This window comes from Aquarana catesbeiana, linkage group LG01, assembly GCF_042186555.1.
Source record: "Aquarana catesbeiana isolate 2022-GZ linkage group LG01, ASM4218655v1, whole genome shotgun sequence".
Classification (NCBI taxonomy): Eukaryota; Metazoa; Chordata; class Amphibia; order Anura; family Ranidae; genus Aquarana; species Aquarana catesbeiana.
This window is the reverse complement of record NC_133324.1, coordinates 591805539-591821977: the sequence shown is the minus strand read 5'-3', so window position 1 is coordinate 591821977 and position 16439 is coordinate 591805539. Positions and strand designations below refer to the sequence as shown.

The 16439-nt window shown below is 44.9% G+C and overlaps 1 protein-coding gene across 5 annotated transcripts in view; it reads right to left on the bottom strand.

Annotated features, from left to right (window-relative positions):
• Nucleotides 1–16439, bottom strand: part of PSD3 (pleckstrin and Sec7 domain containing 3) — an 864447-nt gene that overhangs the window by 576345 nt on the left and 271663 nt on the right. For 4 of the 5 annotated variants that reach the window (XM_073598198.1, XM_073598204.1, XM_073598214.1 and 1 more), the window contains one exon: nt 7228–7617. In XM_073598198.1, coding sequence (XP_073454299.1) covers nt 7228–7617 — 390 coding nt within the window. Of the gene's footprint in view, nt 1–514; nt 662–7227; nt 7618–16439 lie in introns of those variants that run through there. The other variant, XM_073598232.1, reaches the window with a different exon arrangement.

Here is a 16439-nt window from a genome sequence, read left to right as displayed (position 1 = left end):
TTCAGTGCAATTTCAAGTGCACTTTGCCTTTTTTAAATAACCCCCCTTTGAGTACACTGTACATAGCAGTGCACAAGTTTCAGTGTGAGCAGCAGCACTGCCTCTGATTTCCTTCACTTTCCCCACATTATCATCTTAGATAAATCATTTTAGCAGCGCTGTGCTATGCCTGAACCACATGACTCTCGTAAACAGCTATACCAACACGGTTCCTGGCTAAGGCTTCACCAGGAGAATAATACTGACATCTAAGCCCCATTATCATATCAAATCTCATAACGGAGTATTTGTTTTATCTATGGCCCCAGGTAATAAGTACTTCCATATACAAAAAGTATAGCATGCTGAGATAGTGGAACAGCAAAGCCCAACATGAACAAAACAACTTCAGATTTTAACTACATGACATGATGAAGTCTTGCAGGTTAACAGCAGTGTTCATGTTTGAGTCCATGTAAGGCAAGTGATCACAGCTGTTATAGTGAAGAAAGGCTGGGAGCAGCTTGTAACTTACTTATTAAGTTGATTGTCCTGGCATGACAGTACACTGAAAGGAAAGCATGCAGACACGCTTGAGCCCATAGGAACAGGTTGAGGTAGATGTCATTCTCTCTTCCACATTGAGTCAATTTTGTTGCAGAGAGCAGAATAGAAACTCACCCTCCCCTGGAATAATAGAGACACCGCTGTGTGTCTCTTCCTGCTACTTCTTTCAAATACTGTAATTTACAACATTATTCCAGTCCATTTGAAGCTGCAGTACAAACCACTGTCTGATCAATGGTTAGGTTCCCAGCGGTGAAAGCGCAGAGTAAAGATTAACCCTTACATCAACCATTAGGACGCTGACGTAAGTTGCTGGACCAAGGGCACTGGTTTCTTAGGTGCTCTGGAATACAGTGTTATCACAGAAATAGGAAGCACTTCAGCTTTCACAAAAGGAAAAAAAAAAAAAAGTTTGATTACAATTCTGTTTATACCACTCCGCACTACCACACCTAAAACTTCACCGAAAGGACACGGTCAGTTCCGTAACATTGTTTTTAAAGTGACACTAAACCTAAAAAAAATTAAAAATACTTTATAGTCTACATTTCCATATCATTGTATGCTTTTTATTTGAATTGATTTTGGATTCAAATACCTTTTGATCCCGACAGTGACCTCTTTTTGCTGTTAGCGGTGGCAACGATCTACATGATCATCTACCGTGTGCAGCGCTGCCACCTCATGGGCACATGCCCCAAATGTATAGGACTACAGCTTACTCTACCAACAGCCAAGGTGGTGGGGGTGACCAGTCTGCACCGTCGTGAATACTTATGACAGGAGGAGCCACTGTCAAACATTCTTACCTGCCCTGTCCATAGCTCCCAACTGTCCCCGATTTCGAGGGACTGTCCCTGATTTGGAGCAATGTCCCTCTGTCCCTCATTCCTCCTCATTTGTCCCTCATTTTGGTCTGATCTATATAGTTGTATATAAAATGCACTTTTTATCTATCAAAAAGTGTTTTCCAGTGCTAAACCTTTCATCTGATTTCTAAATTGCTGCATTTGTAAATTCCAAAAGCCAATATAAAGGAATAGTAGTGGTAAAAAAAGCACTTGTGTGGTTTTTTTTTTTGTACAATTCTCCTTTAAGGGGGTGTGTCCTATGCCCGCATACTTTTGCTGATAGGTGTCCCTCATTCCCATCTCAAAAAGTTGGCTGTCAGCTGGGAGCCTGACGGGGAAGGTAAGAGTGCCTGACAGCAGCTCCTCCTTGTCTGTCTCAACAGGGCAGACTGGCCCCGCCCACCTCCTGAGCCATTCGACTCAAAATTGATGCAGTCATGTGACCTGGAACTAAAGGAAAGAAAAAAGGCGTTTTGGAAGCTTTTTCAAATACTTTGCTTTTTCATTTGTTTTGGGAGTCGATTTGCAACCTCACTTTGTAAAAATGGTGATTTAGGTTTACAACCACTTTAACCACTTAAGGACCAGAAGGATTTGCCCCCTTAATGACCAGGCCATTTTTTGTGTCGCTTTAACTGACAATTGCGCGGTAGTGCGATGCTGTACCCAAACAAAATCCCATAGTTCTGCAAAAGAAATGACAGCGAGGGTGCTGGAGCACCTGCTGTGGAGCGAAGATTCAAGTAAGTAAAACTAAATGTATCGTCCCCTAGACTTAAAAGCGCATTTAACCCTTGCAGTGTGGACACTGCCCACTTGCAAGAGATGTCTTCATCATTTTCTAGAGTTTAGCTTTAAAGTGTATGTTACCCCTAAAATTATTAAAGCATATATGTGTCTATAAGGGGAAGTCTTTGGTTCAAAGAGCAGCCCTCTCATGTTTCCTTTTTTGGCTATGGATACAAATAACAGTGATCCTGTCGGTCCCTCTCAATTACTTTTCCAAACTGACCACACTAAGCATGGAAGCTGCACTGTGCTGGCCTAGTCATTTAGCATCTAACTCTTTCTTCAATAGAGATACAAGCATGCCATAGGCACAACATGCCTGTGTCTCTATAGCCAAATTCACAGACATGACCCTTGGCTGCTGTGAGAAAGCTGTGACAAGGTCTGTGAACCATTAGCCAATCACAGTCTGCCTTATGTAGCTGCAGCCTGTAGGAGCCTGGGCAACAGATGATGTACACAAGCAAGGAAAGTAATTCCCGGCTTTGTATGACATCACTGCCTAGAGAACTGAAGGGGCACGCTTCTCGAGTGCAACATACACAGCGGGAAAAGTACTCCACATTATGCTTGACATCAATTTACAACCCGTCACCCTTCCAAAATTGACACGTCCCTCGCAATCCCAGGATACAACACAATGAATGCTTTGCTGTCATGTGATCACTGGAATTTAGAAAAAAAAGTGCTACATTTATATTTGGGAAACAATTTTTTACACATATATATATATATATATATATATATATATATATATATATATATATATATATATATATATATATATATATATATATAACAAACATACTGTATAATTTACTTTATAACAAGGTGCTTTGGGTGGAGTGCATTCACAGATACTCTAAATGCTGCCTTTCCCAATGCTAAGCCCTGTTCTGTCAAAAGCATGGCATTCTTTTGATAGTGGGGAGATCTTTAGTGGGCTGCAGAAAAAGTGCCAGGAGGCCACATGTTAGGAATCTCTATTTTAGATGTTAAAAGTACTCCAGTCACGAAAGAACTACTTAACTCTCCTAATGGTATCTCCCTGGCAGTTATGCCTATACTAAGGCCTCGTGCACACGAGACACTGTTAAACGCGTGTTCAGAGGCAGTTGGACACTTTTTTCAACTGCCCCTGAACCCATTCAAAGTTATCCTATGTGTCCATGTACATAGTCTCGTTTTTTGGCGTTTTTAGGCAGTTGCGTTTAACCTCGTTTTTCCAGAACCAAAAAAATGGGTTCAGACGCAAAAGTTTTCCGCGTTTCAGACGCCGGTACCGCGTTTAGCCGCGTTTGCGTTTATAAGTGTTTTTAAAGGAACATTTTATGACCCAAATTTAAGGCCCCATATCTCCGGGCCACTTGGTGCTAAGAACCCCAAATTTGGTGTGCAAACACAGTGGAATACAACATAGCACTACAACATATCCAAATTTGGGGTTCCTAGCACCAAGTGGCCTTGAGATATGGGGCCCCAAAATCGGGTCACAAAATGTCATTCTCTGCTGCAGAAGTGCTTGACATTTTGAGACCCGTCTTTGGGGCCCCATATCTCGGGGCCACTTAGTGCTAAGAACCCCAAATGTGGTGTGCTAACACAGTTGGACTAACACTATAACATATCTAAATTTGGGGTTCCTAGCATCAAGTAGCCCCAAGATATGGGGCCCCAAAGTCAGGTCGGAAAATGTCATTCTCTGCTCTGCAGACGCTTCTAGACGCAAACACGGTTAAATGCAGCTAAACGCAGCAAGCAAACGCGGCAAAACGGGCGTTTCTAAACGCCGGTTTCAGCTTTTAAAAACCTGTTCAGCAGAATTTGCGTGTCTGTTACGGTGTCTCGCGTGCATGAGGCCTTCGAAAATTGGGGTTTGTAAAAAAATAAACATAAATGCTAACCTCTATGCTGCAGCATCGGTGTGATGAGGCAGCTGTCCCATGATGGCTCTAAGCCCAAGAACTGATCGGTCACATGACAACTGACCTCTCAGTTCTCAGTCTGTTCAAAGCAGAGAGCAGTGTCTGTCAGTTCTGCTCCTCCTGCACTCATCGGAGCACCAGACTGGGGATGGAATGGGAGCAGCTGGCTCCGGCTCCCAGCCATGCACTGAGAGGCAAAGTGAGCTGTCAATCAGAGCGCTGGGTGCCCCAATATTGTTGTGATCCTTCCAGAGCATGAAGTGGCTCTGCTACATCAGCTGATAGCCATTAGCTGATTCGAAAAAATCTTTGGCAATACTTCTCTTTTAAAAGAGAAGTGTGGGATTTCAAAATAACAAACAACCATACTCACCTATCTGGATGAAGCATCAGCCTGATGCCTGAGCTGCCCCCCGCTATCTCTAAGACCAAGAACTGAGCAATCAAAGGCCGCTGATCGCTCAGTTCTTGGTCTTCAGAGAGCCAGTCACTGTCAGTTACCGACATTCTGTTCTGTCCCTCCAGTGCTCACGCTGGGCTGTAGAAACGGTGGGAGTGGCTGGTTCAGGCTCTCAGTGGTGCGCTGAGTGGCTAGGCCAGCTGCCGCTCAGGCATCTGGGTGGATTCCAACATTAAAGTCAGGGTCCCTTCAGAGCCTAAACTGGCTAAGTGACGTCAGATGACAGCAGACTTTAGCCCAAAGTCAGCTGAATCTGGACTAAGTACACTCCTGTGACCCACAGAAGTAGGGCCCAAAGAGCTTTGGCCCTACTTTTCATTTAATAATTCGGGGCTTTCCAAGTCACTGACATAAAACAAGTATAGAGGTAAGGAATTCTGATGCTTATGTTCCTGTTCAAGGAGGAGCCTTGTGGGTTAAACAAACTGCTGGCTTTTAATACCCCTTGGGGATTCTGGTTGGCATCTGGGGGTTACCTCTCCAGAATCTACCAAAAAGTATCAGTTTTGGAATGACTAATACCGCGTACACACGGTCGAACTTTTTGACCGGACTGGTCTGACGGACGCCAACGGACCAAATCCGGTGGACAATCCGATCATGTGTGGGCTTCACCGGACTTTTCCAGTCGCAAATCTGATGGACTTTAGATTTGGAACACGCTTCAAATCTTTACATCGTAACTCCCCCGGACCCAGAAATCCGCTCGTCTGTATGCTAGTCTGACGGACAAAAACTGACGCTAGGGCAGCTATTGGCTACTGGCTATCAACTTCCTTATTTTAGTCCGATGTACGTCATCACGTACGAATCCGTCGGACTTTGGTGTGATCGTGTGTAGGCAAGTCCGTTCGTTAAAAAGTCCGTCGGAAGTCCGTCGGAAAGTCTGTCAGACCAGTCCATTCGAAAAGTCCGCCCGTGTGTACGCGGCATTACTCCTAGTATGAATCTACCAATTTGGAAAAACTGCCCACACCGTAGCCCTTGCCTCAACAAACACTGCCAGCTTCCAGCCTCTGCACAACACCTATCCCCAGAAAATTTCTATACAGCTCCATGCTGTCAATTGTCAAACAATGATTCATTGAATATCACTGCAGTTGTTTTTTTTTTTAATGTTAGCAGGTAAGTATACCGCAAGAATTGGGGCATTATTCTAGGTTTGGTTGTTCGTTTTTAACAGCACAATCACAGTAAGCATGGTAAGCACAGATAATCTATCATCCTCAAAGAATAAACAAACACATAGAATGTATAGCAATGGAAAATAAGCCTTGTCATGCGATTTGACAGTTCCGATATCACATGACAAATCGCACCCCATTGCCGGCAATGAAACTTATATGTTGCAGCGATATGAAAAAGGTTCCTGCACTACTTTTTGACAATTTCATTGCGTTTTACTTAGACTTCTGTTAAATATAGTCGCAAGCTGCAATTAAATTGACAATGCAAGTCGCACTGATGTGTGGCTTTGTAATCACGCTGAAAGAGTGCGATTTCAAAGCCACACCGATGTAAACAGGTGCTAATAGGAATCACAGTGTACAAGACACATGACCAGTGCTTAAGAATATCACCAGATAGCCTTTTTATAACACTTTATGCGCTGTACTTATGGCTGGTGGCAGGCACCTAGACACCGATATGTTATTGTCATCATAAATACTTGCCTGGTACATCTTACCTTTGCAAGACACTGACTATGCTATAGCATTGCTGAACATGATACAGACATTTATAATTTTATTTTAGACTGATACATTTTACTCTATATGGGCATACAAGACACTATTTCTCCTACGATACTTGACTTATGGCTTTGACAAGCGCACTTGTTTACCTCTTTTCTTTAATAAAGCTGATTAAAAAGAAATCACATTGTACATGTTTTATGATCCTGTAAAAATAGAATTGTTTCATCTTTATGCCTGTAAATCCATGGTAACCACAACACTTCAAAAAAGGAATATATTAGAAAATTGGAGAAACTGTACACAATAGGAAATATAACATGGAGTACACTAGACGCAAATAGAAATGTTACACTACCTCAATCCCAAAGGACTACAGCACAGAGCACTTTAACTTCCTATGAACATGGTTTGCTTAAATTAAAATAAATAGTTGGATTGATTAATCTATTTGTTTCAAATATTAAGAATAAAAATGGTCAACAAAAAAAAAAAAATGACCTCTGCTTCGAAGTGACTTTTTTTGTTCACACTATATCACAGTTCAGTCATTTCTAATTTTCTCAACATAAAATGTTCGGTTGTTGTGCAAGGACTCTAAAACAGATATGCTGTTGGCCTAAATCTGCCATGATAGTGGCCAGTAGTATTAAAAATGGTTTGGATTTTTTACATTCTATTCTGCCCTGTACACACGATCGGATTTTCCGACAACAAATGTTGGATGTGAGCTTGTTGGCGGAAAGTCATTGTGCAGAGTGGGACACTTTCAGAGTGATGTTCTGTGATAGCATAGGGTTATATGAAACACAAATATATTATAGGATTGTTTGTAAAGATACAATTGAAGATATGTTTTGCAGATGTGATGGCTTCCATACCATTTTGTATTCTTAAATCAGGTTCAGGGTCCAAGGTTAATGAATTATCTTTTGATTATCAACACAAAAACTTTGTCTTACCTTCCTGAGAGCTCCATCCCTTCATTAGATTTTTTTAATTCCACACTGGTAATGTTATCCAACCTATTGATGACATCATTGCAGAACCCCATTGTTATTCCATTGCTTGGGTCGACTTTGAGGATTTCTTGCTCAACCTCAACTGTGTTCTTCTCCATGTAATGACTACTTTCCTTGATTCGCTGTTGAATCATTGGCGTGAGTGGCATCTCAAAACTGAAAAAGCTATCTGGTTCATAGTATAAGGTGTCAAGTGATTCCACACTATAATATAAGGAAGTGTTGTCCAGTATGTTCTCAAACTGTGAGCTATACAAGTCCGTGGAGTCCTCAGAACATCTTTTAGATCTAAACGTGTCTTCATGTTGGTCATCTGTTACAATCCTAGGGCTTAAATAAAATGTTAGAATGAGCTATATTTAGCGGTTCAAAATGGCACATTTCTTGTAATAATATCTAAAGCCGACAGTTTTCTTTTTTTTTATAGAGCGGGGATGTTTTAGAAAATATGTCACAATTTTATTTCTGCCTGTGACCCTAATTTGGAGATTCACCCTGGTGATTATTGTCTCTAACACAAAAATTGATGAGAAATACAAAATTATATACAGTGCTATGTATAAGTATTTGCCCCCTGCCTGATTTTTTTTATTTTTTGCATTTTTGTCACACTTAAATGATTCAGATCATCAAACAAATTTTAATATTACACAAAGACAACCCGAGTAAATACAAAATGCAGTTTTTAATTGATGATTTCATTTATTAAGGGAAAAAAGCTGTCACAACTAGGGATGAGCCGAACACCCCCCGGTTCGGTTCGCACCAGAACCCGCGAACGGACCAAAAGTTCGCACGAACGTTAGAACCCCATTGACGTCTATGGGACTCGAACGTTCGAAATCAAAAGTGCTCATTTTAAAGGCTAATTTGCATGGTATTGTCCTAAAAAGGGTTTGGGGACCCGGGTCCTACCCCAGGGGACATGTATCAATGCAAAAAAAACTTTTAAAAACGGCCGTTTTTTCGGGAGCAGTGATTTTAATGATGCTTAAAGTAAAAAAAAAAAAGTGAAATATTCCTTTAAATATCGTACCTGGGGGGTGTCTATAGTATGCCTGTAAAGTGACGCGTGTTTCCCATGTTTAGAACAGTCCCTGCACCAAATGTCATTTTTAAAGGAAAAAATCTCATTTAAAACTGCTTGCGGGTTTAATGTCATGTCGGGTCATGGCAATATGGATGAAAATCAGTGAGACAAACGGCATGGGTACCCCCCAGTCCATTACCAGGCCCTTTGGGTCTTGTATGGATATTAAGGGGAACCCCGCACCCAAATTAAAATAAGGAAAGGTGTGGGGCCACCAGGCCCTATATACTCTGAACAGCAGTATACAGGCGGTGCAAACAAGACAGGGACTGTAGGTTTGTTGTTAAGTAGAATCTGTTTGTAATTTTGAACATTTTTAACGTGTTTAGCTCCAGCCAAAAAATCTTTTCTAAGCTTTTTGGAAAACATAGGGAAGGGTTATCACCCCTGTGACATTTGTTTTGCTGTCTTTCCTCCTCTTCAGAAGATTTCACCTCACTTTTTTGTCCCAATGAAAAATGTTTTTTGAAAATTTGGGGTTTTTTGTGGAACAAGGATTGGAAAGCATCAGTGGAAAGGAGAAATTGTTTTCCCATATTAACTCTTACAGGAGAGAATTTCCCTTCCTAGGGGTAGATTTCATCTCACTTCCTGTTGTCTCCTTCCGTTTGCAAGTAGGAGTCGTTTGTAAGTTAGATGTTTGAAAGTAGGGTCCTGCCCTATATACTCAGCAGAAATTTGGGCCTTAGGTGTTGCTGTGGCCACAACACTGTAAGCCCTCACAGGGCCCTGCTGTGAAATATTAGATCAAGAATTGTAATTACATGCCCCTGTTGAACAGGAGCTGAAAAATTAGGCCTTAGGCACTGGTGCTGGTGCCACAACACTGCAACCCCTCACAGACACTCTAGTTGGAACGCAGGAACGAGCCCTGCTGCAAAGTATTGCTTCAAAAATTGTAATTACACGCCCCTGTTAGACAGGGGCAGAAAAATTGGGCCTTAGGCACTGGTGCTGGTGCCACAACACTGCAACCCCTCACAGACACTCTAGTTGGAACGCAGGAACGAGCCCTGCTGCAAAGTATTGCATCAAAAATTGTAATTACACGCCCCTGTTAGACAGGGGCAGAAAAATTGGGCCTTAGGCACTGGTGCTGGTGCCACAACACTGCAACCCCTCACAGACACTCTAGTTGGAATGCAGGAACGAGCCCTGCTGCAAAGTATTACATCAAAAATTGTAATTACACGCCCCTGTTAAACAGGGGCTGAAAAATTGTGCCTTAGGCACTGGTGGTGGCGCCCAGAACCAAAAATGTTCTTACAAGCTATCAGCGTGATGATTGAGGAGGAAGAGGATAATTACTCAGGGATAGTCACTCAGCATCAGCATAGGCAGTCTTTGAAGGGATCTGAGATTTCAAAAAAAATTATTCGGTTACATCAGCATCAGGTGCTTGGTAGCTGGTGGTGATCCAAGACTCATTCATTTTTATGAAGGTCAGCCGATCGACCGAGTCGGTGGACAGACGCACCCTGTGATCGGTTACCACGCCTCCAGCAGCACTGAATGTGCGTTCCGAAAGAACGCTGGATGCAGGACAGGCCAGTAGCTCAATTGCATACTGTGCAAACTCTGGCCAGTGATCCATCCTCAAGACCCAGTAACCCAGAGGATTTTCGGTGGGAAAGGTGTCCAAGTCTGATCTTGCCCCTAGGTATTCCTGCACCATGTAAAACAGACGCTGGCGATGGTTGCTGGAACCGATCATACCTTGGGGCTGCGGACCAAAAAATTGTCTGAACGCATCGGTCAGACGGCCACCTTCTCCACCGCTCCTTCTTTGACTGACCGAAGCCTCAGCAACACGTTGTCCAGAAACAGGAGTTTGTAACCTCCCAGTCTCTGGGAACGCGTTGCACAGACCTTTCTGCAAGGCCTCCCGAAGATGTTTCATCCTCTGCTCCCTCTGCGATGGCAAGATAAGGTCCGCAACCTTACCCTTGTAACGTGGATCAAGGAGGGTTGCCAGCCAGTATTGGTCCTTCTCCTTGATACCACGAATACGAGGATCCTTACGCAGGCTTTGCAGGATCAGGGAGGCCATGCAGCGTAGGTTTGCTGAGGCATTCGGTCCGGAGTCCTCTGGGTCACTAAGAACGACATGGTCCGCAGCCACCTCCTCCCAGCCACGTACAAGTCCATGTGTTTCTTGGGACTGATCCCTTAAAGACTGCTGCTGATGCTGAGTGCCAGGCTCCACCTCCATACTGACACAATCTTCCTCCTCCTCCTCTTCCTCCTCGTCCTCTTCCTGTGTGATCGGCGGGCACGCAGGAACACTGTCTGGATAAAGGGGGCCTTGAGAGCTAAGGAAGTCCTCCTCTTCCTGCCTCTGTTCTGCCTCAAGTGCCCTGTCCATTATTCCACGCAGCGTGTGCTCCAACAGGTGGACAAGGGGGACAGTGTCACTGATGCATGCACTGTCACTGCTCACCATCCTCGTGGCCTCCTCGAATGGTGACAGGACAGTGCATGCATCCCTGATCATGGCCCACTGGCGTGGGGAAAAAAAACCAAGCTCCCCTGACCCTGTCCTGGTGCCATAGTCGCACAGGTACTCATTGATGGCCCTCTGCTGCGTGTGCAGCCGCTGCAGCATGGCCAACGTTGAGTTCCACCTGGTGGGCATGTCACAGATTAGGCGGTTCTTGGGCAGGTTAAACTCCTTTTGGAGGTCCGTCAGCCGAGCACTGGCATTATATGACCGGCGGAAATGCACACAGACTTTCCTGGCCTGCCTCAGGACATCCTGTAAGCCCGGGTACCTGCCCAAGAACCGCTGCACCACCAAGTTAAGGACGTGAGCCAAACAGGGCACATGGGTCATTTGTCCATGTCGAAGGGCAGAGAGGAGGTTGGTGCCATTGTCGCAAACCACCATTCCTGCCTTAAGTTGGCATGGCGTCAACCACCTCTGAACCTGCCCCTGCAGAGCTGACAGAACCTCTGCCCCAGTGTGGCTCCTGTCCCCCAAGCACACCAGCTCAAGCACCGCATGGCATCTTTTGGCCTGCGTACTTGCGTAGCCCCTTGAACGCCTACGGAGCACCGCTGGTTCCGAGGAAGAGGCCATGGAGGAAGAAGAAGAGGAGGGGGTGGAGGAGAGAGGTGTGTCACAATCAGCATTTTGGAGGCGTGGTGGCGGAACAACCTCCAACACTACTGCACCTTGTCCTGCATCCTTCCCAGCTGCCAGCAGAGTCACCCAATGCGCCGTGAAACTTAGGTAACGTCCCTGTCCATGCCTGCTGGACCATGAGTCAGCGGTAATATGCACCTTACCGCTGACCGCCCTGTCCAGCGAGGCATGGACATTGCCTTCCACATGCCGGTAGAGAGCCGGAATCGCCTTCCGTGAGAAAAAGTGGCGTTTGGGTACCTGCCACTGAGGAACCGCACATTCCACAAACTCACGGAAGGGGGCAGAGTCTACCAACTGAAAAGGCAGCAGTTGAAGTGCTAGCAATTTTGCCAAGCTAGCATTCAACCGCTGGGCATGTGGATGGCTGGGAGCAAACTTCTTTCGGCGGTGCAGCAGCTGGGGCAGGGAAATTTGCCTGGTACAATCTGACGTCGGTGTACCAAAAGCAGATTGCCCACAAGTACTTGGCTGTGACACACCTAATTCTACACCTTCATTCCTCTCACTGCAGGTCTCAGAGAGGACTGAAGGTCTAGTGGGGTTGGAAATCTCAGCTGATGAGGAGCAAGGAGAGATCCTCTTTGTTCTTTGGTGTGGGTCTTTTAGATACGCTTGCCAACGAACTGCATGGCAGGTCAACATATGTCTGGTCAAGCATGTGGTACCCAAGCGGGAGATGTTTTGGCCACGCGAGATACGCTTGAGACATATGTTGCAAATAGCAGCGGTGCGATCTGATGCACTCGTCTCAAAAAAGGCCCACACCAAAGAACTTTTTGAATAACGCGCAGAGACTGCAGCGCCCTGCACATGTGGAGCTTTGGGGTGTGATGCAGTCAATGTGCTGCCCTTAGGCTGGCCCCTGGAGGGCATCCTGCCTCGTTGGTGATGTGCCGCCGCCTCCTCCTCCTCCTCCTCCTCCTCCTCCTCTCTCCTATCAGGCACCCACGTTGAGTCAGTGACCTCATCATCCCCTCCCTCCTCATCACTGGAGCAAACCTGGCAGTATGCTGCAGCAGGGGGAGCATGACTGCCAGATTGCTGTCCTTCTTGGGCACCCCCTCTGTCCGTGCTCATGTTACTGCCTTCATCGAGCTCAGTATCGTCATCAGAGCCTTCCAAACGCTGGGCATCCTCCTGGAGCATGTACCCAACACTGTGGTCAAACAGTTCGAGGGAATCCTCATGAGGACATGGTGGAGCTAGGGAAGGAGTCACTGATGACATTGAGCTGAGGGAAGAGGCCGCTGCTTTGCCAGACAAAGCACCCTGGGCATGGGTGAGAGAGGATGAGGAGGATGAGGACGGCTTGGTCATCCACTCGACCAAGTCTTCCGCATGTTGCGGCTCAACACGGCCAGCTGCCGAAAAAAAGGCCAAGCGTGTCCCATGGCCACGTGCTGATGAGGATGCACCGTCTCCACGACCAGCACTAGACACAGAGCCTGCTTGCCCTCTCTTATTGGCTTGTGACTGTCTGCCTCTCCTTCTTGGCCTTCCAGACATACTAATGGCCTGTAGCTGCACTAAGCTGGGATAGAACACCTGTAATTTTCTTCAAGTAGCTTTATATACTGTAACCAGACAAGCCTGCCTGTCAGTAGGAAGATAACAGGAACGGATCTAGCTGAACACTGTGAGCAGGACGCACTGTACTAAATGTAAATAGTCTAGCTGCCTGACCGTGGTACTAATAGGATCAAATAGAACACCTGTAATTTTCTTCAGGTAGCTTTATATACTGCAACCAGACAAGCCTGCCTGTCAGTAGGAAGATAACAGGAACGGATCTAGCTGTACACTGTGAGCAGGACGCACTGTACTAAATGTAAATAGTCTAGCTGCCTGACCGTGGTACTAATAGGATCAAATAGAACACCTGTAATTTTCTTCAGGTAGCTTTATATACTGTAACCAGACAAGCCTGCCTGTCAGTAGGAAGATAACAGGAACGGATCTAGCTGAACACTGTGAGCAGGACGCACTGTACTAAATGTAAATAGTCTAGCTGCCTGACCGTGGTACTAATAGGATCAAATAGAACACCTGTAATTTTCTTCAGGTAGCTTTATATACTTGTAACCAGACAAGCCTGCCTGTCAGTAGGAATTTAACAGGAACGGATCTAGCTGAACACTGTGAGCAGGACGCACGGCACTAAATGTAAATAGTCTAGAAGATAACAGGAACGGATCTAGCTGAACACTGTGAGCAGGACGCACTGCACTAAATGTAAATAGTCTAGAAGATAACAGGAACGGATCTAGCTGAACACTGTGAGCAGGACGCACTGCACTAAATGTAAATAGTCTAGAAGATAACAGGAACGGATCTAGCTGAACACTGTGAGCAGGACGCACTGCACTAAATGTAAATAGTCTAGAAGATAACAGGAACGGATCTAGCTGAACACTGTGAGCAGGACGCACTGCACTAAATGTAAATAGCAGGAACGGATCTAGCTGAACACTGTGAGCAGGACGCACTGCACTAAATGTAAATAGTCTAGAAGATAACAGGAACGGATCTAGCTGAACACTGTGAGCAGGACGCACTGCACTAAATGTAAATAGCAGGAACGGATCTAGCTGAACACTGTGAGCAGGACGCACTGCACTAAATGTAAATAACAGGAACGGATCTAGCTGAACACTGTGAGCAGGACGCACTGCACTAAATGTAAATAGCAGGAACGGATCTAGCTGAACACTGTGAGCAGGACGCACTGCACTAAATGTAAATAGCAGGAACGGATCTAGCTGAACACTGTGAGCAGGACGCACTGCACTAAATGCAAATTGCAGGAACGGATCTAGCTGAACACTGTGAGCAGGACGCACTGCACTAAATGTAAATAGTCTAGAAGATAACAGGAACGGATCTAGCTGAACACTGTGAGCAGGACGCACTGCACTAAATGTAAATAGCAGGAACGGATCTAGCTGAACACTGTGAGCAGGACGCACTGTATTAAATGTAAATAGTCTAGATAGAAGATAACAGGAACGGATCTAGCTAAACTGAATACAGTGTATATATATATATATGCAACACCTGGGATGCATATATATACACAATACACTGTAAGTGCAGCTAACTGACTGACTGTTCTGCCTAATCTATCTAACTCAAATCAAATGACACTGTCTCTCTCTCTCTCTATCTCTCAGCACACCGGAACACACACTACACAGGGCCGCCGTGCAGGCGGCCTTATATAGTGTGGGGTGTGTACTAAATCCCCTGAGCCATAATTGGCCAAAGCCACCCTGGCTTTGGCCAATTACAGCTCTCTCTACTGATGGCGCTGTGATTGGCCAAGCATGCGGGTCATAGTGCATGCTTGGCCAATCATCAGCCAGCAATGCACTGCGATGCCGCAGTGAATTATGGGCCGTGACGCGCCACACGAATTTAGCGCGAACGGCCCATAACGTTCGCAATTCGGCGAACGATCGAACAGCCGATGTTCGAGTCGAACATGGGTTCGACTCGAACACGAAGCTCATCCCTAGTCACAACCTGCCTGGCCCTATGTGAAAAAGTAATTGCCCCCTAAACCTAATAACCCCTTCTGGCAACAACTGCAATCAAGTGTTTGCGATAACTGGCAATGAGTCTTTCACATCGCTGTGGAGGATGTTTGGCCCACCCCTTCTTTGCAGAATTGTTTTAATTCAGCCACATTGAAGGTTTTTCGTGCATGAACAGCCTGTTTAGGGCCATGCCACAGCATCTCAATTGGATTTAAGTCCGGATTGATTAGGTCACTCCAAAATCTTAATTATGTTTTTTTGAGTCATTCAGAGGTGGACTTGCTGGTGTGTTTAAGATCATTGTCCTGCTGCATAACCCAAGTGCACTTGAGCTTGAGGTCACAAACTAATGTCTGGATATTCTCCTCCAGGATTTCTGATAGAGCACAGAATTCATGGTTCCATCAATTATGGCCACTCATCCAGGTCCTGAAGATGCAAAGCAGACCCAGACCATCACATTACCACCACCATGTTTGACTGTTGTATCATGTTCTTTTTGTGAAATGCTGTGTTAGTTTTACGCCAAAAGTCTTAGTGATAATCACAATGTTTTTATGGCAAATGTGAGACGAGCCTTCGTGTCCTTTTTGGTGAGTAGTGGCTTTCGTTTTGGAACTTTCCCCATGGATGCCATTTTTGCCCAGTGTATTTCTTATTGTTGAATCATCAATAGTGACCCTAACTGAGGCAAGTGAGGCCTGCAGCTCTTTAGATGTTGTCCTGTTCTTTTCTGACCTCCTGAATGAGTCCTCGTTGTGCTCTTGGAGTAATTTTGGTTGGCCGGCCAACCAAAATTGGATAATCACTCCGTGGTTTGCTTAGAAATGGCTTTGTAACCCTTTCCAGACTGATACATGTCAATTAATTTGTTTTTCATCTGTTCTTGAATTTCTTTAGACTGCAGCATGATGTGTTGTTTTTTTAGATCTTTTAGTGTGCTTCACTTTGCCAGACAGCTTCTATTTAATTGATTTCTTGATTTAACAGATCTGGTGGTAATGGGGCCTGGGTGTGGCAAGTAAAATTTAACTCAGCTCTTCGAAAAAAATTTGGTAATCACAATTTATTGATGATTTAGCAAGGATGGTGGGAAGGGAGCAGATACTTTTTCACAGCACTGTCGTTGTCAGTAGAACAAGAGGTGAGGGAAAATCTTCCAATGGGGCCCCTTGTTCTGGTGACAAATGTCTAAGGGGCAATTTCTTCCCATTTCCCTTTGCATCACTAGGACAAAATATAAGGGATCTACCCTTAACACTACCCAATCTACCCAACAGGGGACAAACAACATAAAATAAAACTGAAAGGCATTTTACCTTTTCCCTAACAAATTTTTCTTTTTTAAATGTGAAAAGTGTCAGTGTTTTTTTTTTTT